Consider the following 17,339-nt stretch of genomic DNA (forward strand, 5'->3'; position numbering starts at 1 on the left):
TAACCAAACGAGTCGTGGTGGATATCTTTATCGTATTGTAAACATTTATAGTTCAGACAAAAATTAAAACAGTATGGACGTCATATAAATGCTATCCAATACAACGTATATATCTATTATCTCTTACTCAAGCCGCCGACATTCTTAAGAATTGGAAGCAGCATGAGTTGAGGGGTGCTGAGGTAATTAAGTAGAATCGATGACCCAATGTTGGCCATCTAGTTTAATTTTGAGGCCGTGAATACGGGCAAATAAATTCACTGCCCTCCTAACTCCTTTGTTATCGGTTGCTGTAAAATAATCGTGTCCGAAAATTACTCCACCGGGTCTTAAAAGCCGGTACGCCCGATTTATATCGGACCACGCCGACAGGAAATCGTGACCTGCATCCACCTCGATCAAATCGCCGTAAACACCCAACTCGCAAAGCTTTTCCAGGGCCGACCCGGTCGAGAACGGTACCGGCAAAACCGAGTCGGTCGCGTTGACGGAGAACAGGTTCTGCATGAACTGGTACATCAGCGAAACGTCGCCGTTTATCATTTTGATGTCCTTGAACCGGTCCCGGAACCCGGGCCAGCCCCGGAAATCGTCGAGACAAAGGATCTGGGCTTCGAGACCGAGTTTGCGAGTCAACCCGTGCATGTGTATCGCCGACGCGCCTAGAAATGTGCCCACTTCGATGATGGTCCGGGGCCTAACCTTCTGGATTAAGTGCTCGAAAACGGCGCCATTGGAGCCCCACCCTCGAATTCTCTGGCGTTGGAGAAGCGGCCTAACATACGTTGGGGGGAAGCCGTCGAATGGAGAGGTCCCGTTGAAAACTCGGTCAAGAATGGTTTGCCGGACGCGTTCGGAGGGGAGCGGGACAGCACAGTGAGCCTTGACTCGGAACTGGTCGAGCTGGGAGGGTAAGTTGATGAGTTCATTGATGAAGGGGGTTGGGGAGGAGGGAACAGGAGACCTGGGGTAAGATGAAGAGGAAGGGGAAGATAGGTAACCCAGGGTATACGCTAGCAAGAGGAGCATAAAGTACGCCGTGGGTTTGACTAGTCTTAAGGCCACGGTCATGAGTCTTTTATGGTACTGTTTATGCTCTTCTTTCATGTTGGATTCTTTCTCTGTGTTTCCACGACAATTCTTGGTTTTTACATGCAGAGAAAGAGGAGAACTATGGCGTCTACGATATATACATATAGGGTTTTCAGAGAAAGATCAGGAAGAGGCCGTAGAAAGATACCAACTATGGCTTCTACACGTACAGAGACTATCTGAACAAACAGGTTTATCAAAATCAGTACTACCAGAACTAGCTCGGGGAAGAGGAAGGTCGAGAGACAGAGAGAACATGGGATTGAAATATGGAGTTAATTAGAGAAGAGGTGTGTGGTTGAGTTGGTTGCGTGTTGATTACCAGGATGGGGATGTGAAAACGACTCTTGATATATTATTTTGTCATTGGATTGAAATTTATGCCAAAGTTGACATTCTGATGACAATATGCACTATGCAGACGTACGTTGTGCTTTTTACAGATTATTTTCCTACCAATAATTCTAAATTATTATTATTATTATAATGGCGTAGACATAAATTAATAAGGACTAACTGTTGTGATTAATTTCTTTTTAATTTGTAGATAAGTAACGTTGAAAAAACGATGGATGATGGTTAGGAATTAGGATGAGGAATCCTTTCTACTGATAAGAGTTAGACGGCTAAGAAAAGGGTACGGTCTGTGGGGAATGAACGGCGTCGTTGACACCATTAATAGAGCTTCGCAGCCCAGTTTACAAAATATTGTAAGATTCATGAAAATTTCATGTATCTGCGGGCTGTCTCTCTTTTACTTACCTTAAAATTCGAATAAAATGTTTAAAAAATCTTAACCCCATGTTTTCGTTGCTGGATTAATTCAATTGTAATTATCCTGAGAGAATGTCTTCCAATAAATATATAATTATAAAGGCTTTAAAGTTTAAGCCAATTGGTCATTAATGAAGTACGTGCCTCTTTTTTAATGTTAGATACCGATAATTTTGAATATGAACACGATGGTACGGATGTAATTTGCTGTAAAGGTTTGGAGTTTGGTTTGATTAGAAACCGGTACATACATTGTGTGCAAGTTATATACCACATCACTATTTTACTTACATTTTATTATACATAACGTGACGCATCTATCACTATTTAATAATAAATAAATATGTAATTAATTATCATTCAATTGTGATAAATATACTACATCTTATTTAATAGGATACAAGTAAGATAATAATATAGTATATAGAATTTTTTATTAATTATTTATATTAGAGTTTTGCTACTATGTCGTCTTAGTTATATCGCCAACTCTATTCCATTAATTATGTGGCACTACATAGTTTATTAAAAAAATATAAAATATAAAATAAAATAGTGACCGAGAACACAAAAATAAGATCACTAAAATCTTAATTAAGTTTCCTATACATATAAAAAAATAAGATCACTAAAATCTTAAGTTTCCTATACCCATTTTATGTGCCATATCAACGGAGATAAAATTAGCATTATAATTGGGCATGGTAGCATTTATCTTTATATTATATTTCTACTTTCTTTAGAGCATTCCTATCTCATTTCCTATAAAATTTCATATATATAATTTAACTAAAAACTACATTTCCTAAAAATTTTCTCTAAATTTTACTCATCTTTCAAAAATTTCATACATCTCATTCCCTATCTTTTCTCTATTCTATTAAAATAATATTTCTCTATTATTTCTTTATTACTTTTTTTCTCTTACTTCCATTTACAAATTTAACTATTCAATATTTTTTCTTATGTTTTGAACTATTACTCTAGTGAATATTTTAAACAAAAATTAATTATTTTTTTTACGGTCATGATAATATTTTAAATTTTTTAATATTTTTGTAGTTATTTAAATTATTTTTAAAACTATTATTTAAAATTACAACAAATATGAGTATGAGAAAAAATGTAGATAATTAGAAGAAGAATTAATTTAATTGAAATGAATAAAATATTGATAAAAGTGATTTATCAATATTGATGAATAGTAATTTATTTCCTAAACCTTTTCTCTAAATTGGAGATTCGGATATAGGGGTCAAAACCGTAAATTCATCGTCTAATTATAGGAAAAAAGGGCTTATAGGACACTAGATAGAAATGTTCTTAGTGTAGTTAATAACTCCCATTCTTCCACTAATATTATTATTATTTTTTTTTTTATTCCTCGGGAATGCGTGTATAGGTTGTGAACAAAATAACAATGGTTAATGACCTAAATTACATCTACAAGCCCAAAACACTTCTTTCTTTTGAGAAAATCCGGGTTTAGAAGTGATTTAGAATAATTTACACCCTTCTGTTTGGTTGCTTTCCTTCCCCTTCAATCCCAAAGCCTCTTTGGCTTTAACCAAAGTTCTAATTTTTTTTCGGTTTGGAAAATGACTTCTCAAAAATCATAATCCTCTTTACTACTTTTTCTAGCTTTCCTCTTCTTTTTAGGCTCTGCCTAGTTGGGCATGCTTCTTTATACATCTTTTTCTTTTTCCAGCAGTATTAATAATAAATATTATGCTTCTTAGACGTGAAACGAGTAAAAAAAATGTCAGTCCGACTTGGCTCATGCTTACACTGAATTTAATTACCTGGCATCGACAAGGTAATTTACCTACATGTGCAAATGCTTGAAAAGCCCGAAGGCTCCAAAATATTCTGGTACCGAAAAAGTAGAAAACACGAAAAAACCCAACTTCGGATTCGTCCATTTGGTGACATTGACCTATTGCAAAGAAGATTCCCCCACTTGCCTCCAATGTCAATTAACCACCATCTTAAAATTGAGGTCTAAGATATATATGTATAGACTCTAGATCTAGATTACATATAATATAGAAGAGCAAGAGGAATCGATAGGACTGTAGATTCGAAACCTTCGACACGCGTCCGTAGTCAATACTTAACTGTATTTTCTACAGAGACCATATACTGGGGAAAAAACAATGTCTACAACAAAACTTCCATGATATTCCATGCATGGAAGTAGAGATGGGAAGCTTCCAACTCTATTCTTCCGACTAAGATTGTAATGTCTACAACAAAACTTCCATGATATTCCATGCATGGAAGTAGAGATGGCAAGCTTCCAACTCTATTCTTCCGACTTAGATTGTCTTGTCTAGCCATAGGTTTTTTATAGCAGAATTCATTGCATACCAGTACTCTAAAAATACTTCACCTACCTAATCTGTTCAAAACTAGAACTGAAAATTTTGGCACCTCACCCGATCAATCAAAGATCATCAGAGCATACCGCTTCTACACTAATGGATACCTACTATCAACAGGTACATGCATTCATGTGGAATGGATGAAAAGAACATGCTACTTCGCTTCCTCTGACCCCTTCAAGTAAGAAGATTCTCCATCACCACCGCCATGCCCACCAGCTGAGCTTCCCTGGCCATCAGCACCAGCTGTCCCAACCTCAGAGCCATCTTGCTTGCTTCCTCCACGTACATCGTTTGGGCCTGCAACAGAAGGTGGACCACCACTACTGCCACCTCCATGGGTAGTCTCAGTATGCATAGAATGCAAGCCATTGTTGGCTCCTCCAGCCCTCAGTCCCATTTGCCCTTGGATGGCCTGTTGGTGCTGCTGGTGTAGCTGCTGCTGTGGATCCTGCATCTGATGTGGGTTATTATATTGTAATGGCAGCTTTTGGGGAAAAATACCTGGCTGCTGAGCCATTGCTGCTGCCTGAGGGTGTTGCATGTAATATCCTCCTTGCTGCAATGCAGGATGTGGGGCCATCTGCAAGTGTTTGGTACGCATAAGCAAGATGTGTGCATGATGAATTAGTTAAAAAAGATTTCATAATAATAGTTACCTGGGGAGGCATTGCTGGTGTTTGTGGTTGCGCATCAGCAATTGCAGCTAAATACATCAAATTCTTTTGAAGCTGAGCTTGATACCTAAATCATCAAAATGTCATGTGTATATCACACCCCCCACACTACACAAGGTAAATATAATGCTACAATTTTTTATTTCATATTTATAAATATATAGCCAAAACCTATGGAAGCTGTAATCCATAATTTATGCAAGACTTAAGAGGTAAAGACCCTTTGGCATGTAGGTTGTTTTTCTTTTGCTCGGGCTTTGGCTCTAAGAAAATAAAAATAAAATCTCTTTTGTGACTTGAATATTCAGAATCTCAGATGCCTCAATCCAAAAATACATCCACTTCATTTTAAAAATAAGCTAAAATATATTGCATTATTGCCAACCATCTCAAATCATGCTACACATAAGCGCAAAGACCATTAGAGCCACAAGCACACAGAAAAATTTGACACGTTTTAGTGATGAGAGGATAGGAAAAAATGGATGAACTAGTTACTTTTGGAGACTTAAGACCAAGAATTGATCCCAGTGGTTGTTGCTTCAATTTGCATTTTTATAAATCAACCCTACCTTTTTGCATTTCATTTTTTATAAGGTTTTTTTTTATATGACCTTTTGCATTTCATAAATCAAATCACAATTTCAAGTGACAACCAATTAATTTTCATTATATTTTTTTTGATAAGTAGTGGGTAAATTTTATTGAAGAGAATGAAATAGGCATAGCCTATGTACATATGAAGTATACAAAAGAACACCTAAACAAATTTTAGAAATGCTAAATTAAAGATAAGAAGTCATGAACATTGGTTCCATTAAGCACAATGGCTGAAAAGCAGAGCAGTAATGTGTGTACAAAAAAACTCTGAAGCTCTGCCATAGTGCACTCCCTATCTTCGAAGCACCGCTCATTCCTTTCCGACCAAACACACCATATAATGCACAGCAGTATCATCTTCCATACTGCCACTACCTGAGGACAGCCGTGAATGTGCTTCTAACAAGCAAGTCGACCACCCTCATTGGCATTAACCAAGAAACATCAACTCTTCTAAATATCTCATTCCACAATGTTCTTGTGACCTCACAATGCAATAAAAAGTGATCCACTGATTCTCCATGTTTTTTGTACAAATAACACCAATCCATCACAATGAGTCCCCTCCTCCTTAAGTTGTCCGTGTTCAGAATGTCCCCAAGAGCGACGGTCCATACAAAAAAAGCTACTTTGGAAGGCACACGAGACCTCCAAATACTTTTCCATGGGAAAGGTACATTACCCTGTGATGCCAATATTTTGTAATATGTCTTAACAGTGAACTTCTTGCTGCCAAGGGACCTCCACTATATTCTATCCCCCCGTGCCGTTATACTTCTTGTAGAGTATATCAATCTGAAAAATTTTGAAACAGTATGCAATTCCCAATCATGATTATCCTTATTAAATAGGACATTCCACTGGTGAGAACCATGAGAAAATGCAAGTAGATCCACCAAAGAGCATCCCTGTTGGTTGCAATGCTGTAGAGAGATGGGAAAGCCCTTTCGAGAGCACGCTCTCCACACCAAACATCATGCCAAAACCTGATTCTAGTGCCCTCTCCAACTACGAAACAGATGTGGTTTTTGAAACACGGCCAACCCCTCCTAATAAATTTCCACAAGCCCACTCCATACCCCCCCCCCCCCCCCCCTTTTCTTCACTACATTGGAGCACCAACCCCGAACAAAAGCATTCTAAGGTTTAGAAATAATTTGCTCCATTACCAAACTTAACCAATTAACAAAAACCTTCGATATAATCTTGTCTACCCCACTTACTAAGTTTATAGGGCGAAGATCCTCAACTTCCATAGCCCCTTGCTTCTTCGGAATGAGAGCAATGAATGTCGCATTGAGGCATTTCTCAAACTTTTTAAAAGATTGGAACTCAAGAAAAACCTGCATAACATCACATTTTACAATCTCCCAAAAAACTTCAAAGAATCCCAACGAGAAACCATCCAGACCCAACGCTTTGTCTTTAGCCATACCACAAATGACCTTGTAAATCTCATCTTCGTCAAAAGGTCTTTCCAACCAACTTGGGCTCTATGGATCAATGGACTCAAAAAACAAATCATCGAGCTTCGGCCTCCAACAGGTTTGCTTCATGAGAAAGTTTTCATAGTAATATACAATATGGTTCTCTAATTCAGAGCGGGAAGAGAGCACTTGATTACCTGAATGGAGTGCCTCAATAGCATGTTGCACCTGTGAATTAGCCACTTTATTAAAAAAAACTTTGTACACTTATCACCTTCTTTTTACCACAGGGCCCTTAGATGTTTTACGCCACTAGGTCTCCTCCATCAACAATACCCTCTCCAGTTCACTCACAACCGAACACTTTCTCAAAAAAACCTCCTCCGAGATATCTCCCAACAATTCCCACCCTTCTAAATCCCGAAGCTCCTCCATTAAGGTAGTCTTCTGGTTGTCAATGCTGCCAAAAACTTCCAGATTCTACTTCTTTAAATCTTGTTTCAAGGCCTTAAACTTACCTGCAAGAATGAAACTAGGAGTACCTGTGAATTGATAAGAAGACCACCAAGAACAAACCTTCTTGACAAAACCATCAGCTGCTAACCATATACTTTCAGACTTGAAATACCGGCATCCCTCATTAATACCTCCACAGTCTAACATAATAGGAAAATTATCTGAGCAAACACGAGCCAACTGCTTTTGGCACAACTCTGGAAAATGGGCCTCCCACAAATGAGAGACTAGAAATCTGTCCAATCTCAACCAACCCCGACTATTGGACCATTTGAACTCGGCCCCCAACTAGGGGGAGATTCATAAGGTCCAAATAAAAAATGAACTTAGAGAAATCCTCTATGGCTAAAGAGTTGCGATGATTCCCCGATCACTTGCTGGGAAAGCGAGTGATATTGAAGTTAACCCCCCCCCCAAAAAAAAAAATACCACGACACATCCCACAAACAATATAAACCTGCCAATTCCTCCCATAGCCTTATATATATATATAAGTAATTCCTTCCATAGCCTTCTCCTATCTCTATCCTTGTTAGGCCCATAGATGCCTACATAAGCCCACTCCCAGCCATCTACCACATTTTTAAAAAAATTAGCGACCGAGAAAGAACCAACACACTCTTCCACTGCCTGCACCACTCTTGTATCCCACATTAAAAGAATGCCACATGACGCACCAACAAAACCAAATAGGACCAACCCACATACGAACACCCCCACAAACTACAAATGATTCTTCTATCAACGACCCGCAATTTTGTTTCTTGAAAACACACCACATCAACAATCCACGTTCGCAATAAAAATTTTATATGAAGGTGCCTATTGCAATCATTGAGCCCTCGCACATTCCAAGAGAGGATCTTAGGTTTCATGAACAATATTTACCCCCCTCCCTTTTGATCTATCCCTTCTACCGCTCCCCTCTTTCGCTTCATAATTAATAGAACATTTGAGCCTTTTGAGTTCCCTACCTCTCTTTGTGGCGGACTTCGATCAACCATCTTCAACAGCAACAAGGACCCTGAACTGCTCTTCAAACCCTATACAGGAAACCCCAACGCAGGCTTGTATTTCCACAACCTTCTTGAACACCCACTCTGAAATGAATTGCTCTGAATTGGGTCTAGGAGGGACCGTGCATATTGGTTCAGCATCCCCCCCCCCCCCCCCCCCCCCAAAAAAAAAAATTGAAACATTCCCCATCTAGCACCCCCACAGAGAGCCCGTCTGTCCTCAAATCGTAGCCCAACTCCATGTGACAATTTTGAGAGCCCACTCCTCCAGATTCCAATGAGATTTGGACACCATAGGTGGGGGTAGAGGCCTCCAACACAACATCCTAAACTGCCCAACCAAGGAAATGAGGCCGTAGATAAGTCTTGAAGCCCCTTCTTCTAAAACTTTGATCCCCGGTGGTGTAGGCACTTGGGTTGTCATTGTAGATGCACCGGCAACCACCGTCTGCTACAGAGCAACAGTCGGTGGTTCTGCAATCTACGACAAGGTTACCAGTGTCTTTGCCGGCGCCGGTAGCTCATGCCCACACACCAATGGGCCAGCTTCAACCAAGGCCTACATACGTCGCCTCCAAACAGGGCCTGACTGTTGACTGGACGAAGGCATATCCCCATGGGCAGAAGCCCAACGCCTGGGCCCAGCACCTTTTCCTTCTCTTTTGTTTGACCCTGGCCCTTTTGGTCACTAGAGCCCTTTTAAATATAACTTTCATTAGATTAAAAAATGTGCAAAGAAAAATATACAATTTTGGAGGCTGCCTATACACGGTGGTAAAAGCGGTGCCAAAAGTACCTTTGAAGCCACAAGTAGTAGGCTGTAAACTGGTGGATCTTAAGGTAGAACTGAGATTGGCAGGTTAGTTGGGTTTGGCGGTGGGGGGGAGGCTGTGCTGGACTTGATAGGCAAGTGGTGGCTAAGGTGAAACTATACTTGTGGCTAAGCTGAATGGAGAACAATGTAGACCACCAGGGGCTCAAGTTCCAATACATATCCACCTTCACCCCAAGACATCTATAATGTGATACCTGTAGTAAGAAAATGCGAGTATGGAGTGAAGTCAACACATATAGCATGCAAAAATCATAAAAAGATGCCATCTTTTAGGATCTGTACTTTTCAAGGAAACCCTATCACATCGAATGGAAATTTTTTGACAATTACAACTTTCCTATGGGAAGCAGATCCTATTTCTAGACTCGTTTAATGCAAATTAGAATGACAAATTCCATCTTTAATCAACCTTTCATGAATCCCTAATGGTGTCATAAAGAAGACAGGTAGGCCTGTAAATGAACCAATCTATTCGATAGCCTGCTCGGCACTCGCTCGATTAAACTTAAATCGAACTCGACTCGTGAAAAAAAGCTTGTTCGTGAAAGTAAATACCTACTCGACAAAACTTGACGCAACTCGCCTAAGAATCGTTAAGGTCCGCTCGTTTATGCTCAAGTCAACTCGATTAAAACTCATTCATATATTGATAAATATATACATACACCTATGTATATATACATATATATATATATACGTATTAGCTAATAATATAAGCATTCCACTTTTATAATTAAATATATAATATGTAATCTAATTACCTATGTCTATATAGTGAATATAGTTCATAGGTATATTTTATAATTTGTATAATAATTAGTCAGTAAAATTTAATAATATCATATACTAGTATATGCTCACCATATATGAAATAGATATATGCTATCATATTAAGTGTATGTATTAATAATATATATAGGCATATAATGTATTGTTATTTTGGATAAATATCAACTAGTTAGATATTAATTATTTATAAATTTTTTAAAATTTTATAATTCAATAGAAGTTTTACTTATTAGTTGTATAAATTTAATACTAGATATTTTATTTTTTTATTTTTTTAATTTATTAATTATTAAATCTTATTCAAAAAATAAATAATTCGAGCTCGAGCTCGAGCTCGACTCTACTCGAACTCGTTTGTGAGACAAACTCGAACTCAAGTTCGAGTTGAGAGTTTAGCTTATCGAGTCGAGCTCGAACAAAAAATAAAAAAAATCTCAAACTTGGGTTCAAGCTTTAAGTATTTTGAGTCGAGTCGAGCTCGGCAAGCCAAAGACCAGCTCGGCTCGGCTTGATTACAGCCCTAAAGACAGGTTAACCATTTTGGTAGCTAAATTAGTGTTTCTGACAATACAAACTGGAATTTAATCTGGAAAAACCTTGGTAAAATGCACATATGCTAACACAGAGAGAGAGAGAGAGAGAGAGAGAGAGAGAGAGAGAGAGAGAGAGGTCACTTACTGGGCACATTCAGCAAGTTTTCCAAGGTTTTGATTGTCCAGTATAGCCATAATCAATTTTTTGTTTTCATCAAGGTACTGCACCATGCATTAAAAGAATTACAAAATAAATCTTGTTGCCTATATCAGCACATATCCATAAATATGATTTCCCAAACTAGTAAGTGAAAATCAAAGTGGACAAGGATAGAATTGCTGAGCAATCGCCACACACAAGTTAAATACAGTTCCCATATAATTATAAACATTTTGTTGCTGCAATAAAGCAATCCTTTTTTTAAGTGATGCTGCAATAAAGCAATCCTAGTGTCAATATCATAAATAAATGAAATTCTGGGAGGAACACAGAAAAAAATAAATGGGTATCATCACAAAACTTTTTCCACAACTTCGAAACATTCCACAAAGACTGGGCAGAAAACATTTCAGGCACCTTTTACTTATCAAAAAAACATTTCAGGCAATTCTTATTTTCATCAACAACTAGGTTCCTAGAGAAACATCCGACCCTTTGAATAACTTAAAACAAATTCATTAAGAAAATATAGAGTAAATTCAATTTTCAATTATGATGGAACAGAGCATCTGTCGAAGTGAAATTAGCAGATATCTAGTCATTTGGTTAGTTCAGAATAGAGCCATGACCCCATGAGAACTTCCTCAATTTTCTTTTGGTAGATGATCATATATGCTACCCAGATACCAACTTAGAAACATGTAAGAACCTTCAAGAGATTTACTAATGTTGCCAGCACAATCATTCAGATTCTATAACTACTAATGATGTTAGAGAAGCAAATGGGGTGAGTTTATGGAAGGGCATTAGGAGAGGTTGGAGGGAGTTTTCTAAACATATTAAATTTAAGGTGGGGGAAGGGAGGAGGATTCTCTTTTGGCATGACATTTGGTGAGGGGAATCAGCTTTAAAATTAGATTTTCCATCTCTTTACAGGATTGCAAGGAATCAAAATACTGCTGTGGTTGATTATCTACAATGCATGGATAATAATATTCTTTGGAATGTGGACTTTATTAGAGATGTAAACGACTGGGAAGTAAATGTTGTTTCAGATTTTCTGGAAAGAATTTATAATTCTAAAGTGATGCAGGGAAGAGAGGACAGGCTTTTGTGGGATCATGCTGGAAATTTCAGGTTTTCAGTCAGTTCTTTTTATGAGGTGCTTAATTGTCATGCTGGCTGTGTTTTCCCCTGGAAAAGCATCTAGAGGGTGAAAGTACCTTCCAAGGTGGCGTTCTTTGGTTGGGTGGTTGCTCTTGGGAAAGTATTGACCATGAATAACCTTAGAAAACGTGGTTGGTGTTTAGGTGAATGGTGTGTCATGTGTAAGAAGGATGGTGAATCTGTAAATCATCTTTTTTTACATGGTGAGGTGGCAAAATCTTTGTGGGATGAGGTTCTTGGTCGAACAGGGTTATATTGGGTGATGCCCAAGGAAGTTGTAGATCTCCTTGCATGTTGGTGTGGTTTTGAGGCAAGGAAAAGTGTTGCTGCCAGATGGAGAATGATTCCCTTGTGTCTAATGTGGTGTATATGGCTGGAAAGGAATGGAAGATGCTTTGAAGATAAAGAGCATTCTTTTGAAGATCTTCGCTATTTTTTCTTTTCTTCTTTGAGTTTGTGGGCTAGTATCTTCATAAGGAATGATGATAATGTACTGAATCTATTTCTATCATAGTTTCCTGCTTTCTAGTGTGTAGTACGTATTTCCTTTGTATACTTCCTGTTTACTTGGGCTGTGCCTATGCTTGGTAATAAAATTCTTATTAACTATCAAAAAACAAGTGCCTCATCACCTACCTTTAGTAATGACTCAGAGCAAGCACCATGTTCAATCTCCCCATGGAATAGTTATCTACGCCATCAAAGTTCATTCCAGAATTTTGATGAATTCCTCTCTGAAAAAAAAAAAATAGGATACATCTATTTAGTGATGATGGAGAGATATTACATCTCCCATTATCTCCTCCTTTTGATTCAATGGGTGGGACACGCAGTCTTGCCAGAATCAGAAATGGTGAGGTATGCAAGGACTCCCAAGTGTGGTGACTTAATTAAGTAGAATTGCATAGCACCTAGCGAACCTACTACAGGCCTCTGGCTAGAAGGTCCTTTGGCTAGAAGGTCCTTTAGAACAATAACCCCTCACAGGGATTCACCACGGCTGGCCAATGAAGCAATTTCAGCGGAAGATGAAATGTAATTTAATATATAACTAGATTACGAAGTCCGACTCTTGAACTGAAGGTGCTATATTCTCAAAATCTATTAGATATAAGAATGTAATCCCTTACGAGGTAGTTTGAAGAAAAATGGGTCATCACCACACCATGGGACATGCCAATAATTTGAGACATGCATCTCTAAATTCTTGTTCATGTCAGCATGCCCATTAGGGAAACAGAAACTCGGAGATAATTAGACTTTCAAGAATCATCTCGTTTTTCACATAGAATACTGTCAAATACCAAACAAGACTTTAAATCCTAAACTCTCAAGCTGCATATTGTTTAGTGAAGTGTTATTAGATGCTTAAGGCACACTTGAGCACAAAATCCCCATCGAGCCCAAAATCATGTATGCTGCCTTTTATTATGTTTTGAAGATGTTTCGTGACTGGAGATTAATCTGGCTAAATCAGAATTAGTGCTTCTGCAAATATAGGTGGTTTGACCAGGACTGTTGAGTGCAAGGTAACAGCTTCATCTATAAAATATATGGGGCTTCCTGGAGGCACCATTCAAAGCCAAAGGTATTGGGGGAAGACATTGCTGAAAAGATGGAATGTCATTCGGTAGGGTGGAGACAACTCTATCTGTCGAGAGGAGGCTGGCTAGGTTTGATCGAAAACACTTTCTCTAATTAACCAACATACAATATGTCCTTGTTCCCTATACCAGTTGGCGTGACCATCGCGACAAGAGGCTTCAGAGGAATTTATTATGTGGCGAAGCTTTGGTGAGGGGTTCAATTTTCATATAGTCAACTGGCCAAAAATTCGTACCCTAGATTCCTCAAGATGTTTGAGGGTCATAAACTTGATAGTATTCAACCATGATCTATTGCAAAAATGGTGGCAATTTGCCACAAAAAGAGATGATTTACAGCAATCAGTGGTGGAAGTTAAGAATGGTGATCTGTGGATACATTGGTGCTCTAATGAAGTTATTGTGTCTTATGGGGTTAGCATCTTGAAAAACATAAGGGTTGGAGAATACTCTCCTAACTTAATCAAATTTCAAGCAGGCAATGGGACTAAGATCAAATTGTGGCATGGAATTCAATGTAGCAATCAATCTTTGAAGGCTGTTTTGTTGCGACAAGGAGGCATCGATGGTGGATTTTTGGCAACTCTACAACACCACCAAACAATGGAGTACCACTTTTATTCGATCAGAACAAGATTCAACATTTGACTTGTCCTCCTCATTCTTCAACCTATCGTACTCTAATCAAATGAGAGGCAGTGAAGAGAATAAGATTTAGTGTATCACATTCAGGAGAAAAAATTTTGAGGCCAGAACTTTTTATCATGTGACCCACAAGTATTCCTTTCCCCTGGAAAGACATTTGGCTAAACAAAGCCCCATCGTGGCTGCACTTATATGATTTTTAAATAATGGGCTTTGTGGAATAATGTACTGATTGTAGGTGAAAGAGTTAGGTGCACTTAAGAGCAAACATCATCTAGAGCTTGGGCGCAAGCACGCACCTAATTGATCCTGGTGATTCTAGGGCTCTCGTGTTATGATCTTCAATATCAACTAAATGCCGAAAAATATTTTTTACAACGAGGAATCCTAGAGACTATGCCAACACGTCCATTCCCGCTTAAACCCCATACCTTTGTAACACTCCCAAATCACACTGATCCAATAAATCATCAGCTTTTCACCAATAGGATGTGGCCTTAAAAGTTATTCGCACCCAAGGGTTCAAACCTTGGACTTGGGGGGAGCATACTCCCAAGACCAAGGCTCTTACCATTCGAGACAACCAAAGAGCTATTGGTTTACATCATTTTCTAGGTCTTCAAATGATATTTTATAATCCTTTAAAAAAAATTACAAAACATGCTTTTTTTACCTCTAAGCATACATATAAGTGCCAAAAAGTGCACTTTTGTAAATGCACTTTACTTTTGGTAAGAGAAGAGCTTCAGATTAGGAATTTTGTGCTTTTCACTGAAGCAAGCTTTTACCAACACTGAATAATATAGGATATATTGCATATATGTTGGAAGGACATAACGAATAGAACTACAATGCCAATTACAATATAATGCCAATTACAAGAAATATAGCACGGGTCAAGAAAGCAAAGACAGGTATGTAACCATCAATATACATGAACAGAGAAATCTACATGTTAGACAAAATATATTCAAGAAATAATGACCTATCATTACAAATATGCATTTCAAATATGGCACCCCATACTCTAACTACGCTCCAACTTTCTGGTCAATACCTTTCTATTCTCCAACTTCCCAACCAGTTTTTAGAAGAAAAATAAAGAAAAAATCCATAATTTTGAAAGACAAACAGGGAAAAAAACTATGATAGCTAACTCACAACGACTATCAAAGAATTATAGAAACTACATCATATGACTCCTGTTCGGATGTAGAACAAGTAGAAAGAAAAAACAGAAATCAAATTTAAGATGGAGAAATACATCTGAGTGTCAAGAAAGTAGAAGAAGCACTAAGCCTCCCCAACATGAAGGATAAAGGAAAAAGAAAGCGAAAATACACTAATGCTGATTCTAAAGGATAACTTTTAATAACTGTAAACTAAAAAAACTTTTATAAGTACTCTGTACACCATATATAATAAAAATATATTCCGTATTGTGTTGAAATCTTGATTGCCAAATATGATTGGGCTTGATTTTTCTAAAGGTCACTGTTTGTTGCCCAATTTGTGCATATTCACACCAGACAGGACACACTCCATGTACAAACGAGACATGGGCCATAGCAATATGACTACATGAAATACAATTATTTCTACATATATGTCTCACATATCACATGTTTCGAAGAAAATGAATTAAATTACCAATACAACTTTTGCTAATCAACCACGACATTCCCCAGATATATTTCTTTGAGGCACTGGGCCACTGGCCTTTGTGCCCTCTTCTTATCAAACATAAAACTATACCCAACCTGCCGGTCTTCCTCATGTATGATTCCCTTCCTATTGAGGTAAATTTTGCCAAATATGCAGAGGAGGAAGGTGTAGGCTTCCAAGCGCAATTCCTAGAAAAACTTTATGCATAGAAGTGCGTAACTATTAAAAAGATTCGAAAAGGCATGCCTTTGACATTTTATGTGTCTTTCCCTTCAATCAGGTGTTTACACTTACTTCAAAACCTATCATTTTCACATTTACTGTCTCTATAAAGTTATTTTCTCGCGAAATGAATCTAAAGCGAGAGGGGCACGGGGGACTTTCCGAAGCTCAAGAAACACATAAACGCTTTATTCCGTAGAAACTAGAGTCATCAAACGCAAGCAAAGTAAGTAGAGAAGGTACCTTTTGAATCTGCTCGGTGGTGATGTTGGTGGGGGGAAATGAAGGCATCATGGGGATCATCTGCTGTGGCTGCTGCATCGTTTTGCTCCTTTCTTTATTCTTCAGACTAACACCAAAGCCTAACCCTAACCCCAATTCCCACTCAAAGAAAGAGAATCCCAAATCTACGAGGGCCGGACTTACCAATTTCAGAAATTAGAGCTAGAAAGAGATGGGAATACCTTTCTCATCAGGGTAGCGTCTGCAAGGTTTTTGAATTTAGAACGAGAAAGATCCTTTGGTTTAATACTAGCTCTTTCTCTATAAAAAAAAAAAAAAAATACTAGCTCTTTATCCATAAAGGAACAGGTTTTTCACTTTTCTTCTCTCTATCATTAAAAAGAAATATTTTATCACGTACGATCTAATAAAAGTAAAACTTAGAAATTTGATTGATATGGTTTATTAAATTGTAAAACTATTTTTATTGTAAAGTAGTTATAACATATAATATAAAATTATGTCAATTTATCAATTTATTTTTATGAAATTTCTTTATATATGTATCATTTCCTTTCATTAAATAATTTATATTTAAATAGCTATGACAGTATTTGACACAATTCGTGAATCCAATACGAATAAAATTCGAAATTAGTGAGTTTATGCTTAATATAAATGGGTTTGAGTCAAAATAGATTGACTCATTAAGACACAATTAATAAACATGTCTAAGCTTAAACAAGCAGAAAACTACCATTTTTTTCAGTCCTAATGCAAAGAAAAATGTAAAGGAGGGTGTATTAAAAGAGTTGGGTGCTAGATTGGTTACAAGCTGTGAGAAGTATTTGGGTTTGCCAATTATGGTTGGCAGGTCTAAATATGATTCTTTTAGAAGTATAAAGGATAGGGTTAGGAAGAGGTTTAATAATTGGAAACATAAGTTTTTATCTCCTGCTGGTAAAGAAGTTCCTCTTAAAGCTGTCATTCAAGCAGTGCCTAATTATCATA

General features: G+C 37.7%; 2 protein-coding genes across 3 annotated transcripts; both read right to left on the reverse strand.

Moving 5' to 3' along the window:
• Positions 1-1,431, reverse strand: LOC122311777. Its single transcript, XM_043126452.1, has one exon. The coding sequence runs from the start codon at positions 1,105-1,107 to the stop codon at positions 187-189; it is 921 nt and encodes a 306-aa protein (XP_042982386.1). The 5' UTR covers positions 1,108-1,431; the 3' UTR covers positions 1-186.
• Positions 1,432-3,969: 2,538 nt separating this feature from the next.
• LOC122311785 (GRF1-interacting factor 3-like) lies at positions 3,970-16,662 on the reverse strand. 2 transcript variants are annotated; one of them, XM_043126463.1, is made up of 5 exons: positions 16,350-16,416; positions 10,789-10,865; positions 9,283-9,515; positions 4,910-4,994; positions 3,970-4,833 (listed from the first exon to the last, which is right to left on the reverse strand). In XM_043126463.1, exons 2-5 carry the CDS (start codon positions 10,795-10,797, stop codon positions 4,405-4,407), a joined length of 756 nt encoding a protein of 251 aa, XP_042982397.1. In that variant the 5' UTR covers positions 10,798-10,865; positions 16,350-16,416; the 3' UTR covers positions 3,970-4,404. The 2 variants fall into 2 exon arrangements, with proteins under 2 accessions (XP_042982397.1, XP_042982402.1); XM_043126468.1 differs by lacking the exon at positions 9,283-9,515 and having other exon boundaries at positions 16,350-16,662.
• Between the last annotated feature and the right edge of the window lie 677 nt (positions 16,663-17,339).

The sequence above is a fragment of the Carya illinoinensis genome, chromosome 1 (assembly GCF_018687715.1).
Source record: "Carya illinoinensis cultivar Pawnee chromosome 1, C.illinoinensisPawnee_v1, whole genome shotgun sequence".
NCBI lineage: Eukaryota > Viridiplantae > Streptophyta > Magnoliopsida > Fagales > Juglandaceae > Carya > Carya illinoinensis.

What these genes read in the sequence shown, in the direction of transcription:
- LOC122311785 (XM_043126463.1), bottom strand. An exon ending in TACTACTTGTGGCTTCAAAG is followed by an intron (nt 4,995 to 9,282) that starts GTACTTTTGGCA and finishes TTGATGATTTAG; the next exon opens with GTATCAAGCTCAGCTTCAAA. An exon ending in CACCAGCAATGCCTCCCCAG is followed by an intron (nt 4,834 to 4,909) that starts GTAACTATTATT and finishes AAACACTTGCAG; the next exon opens with ATGGCCCCACATCCTGCATT.
- LOC122311777 (XM_043126452.1), bottom strand. Translation starts at nt 1,107, where the DNA reads ATGAAAGAAGAGCATAAACAGTACCATAAAAGACTCATGACCGTGGCC.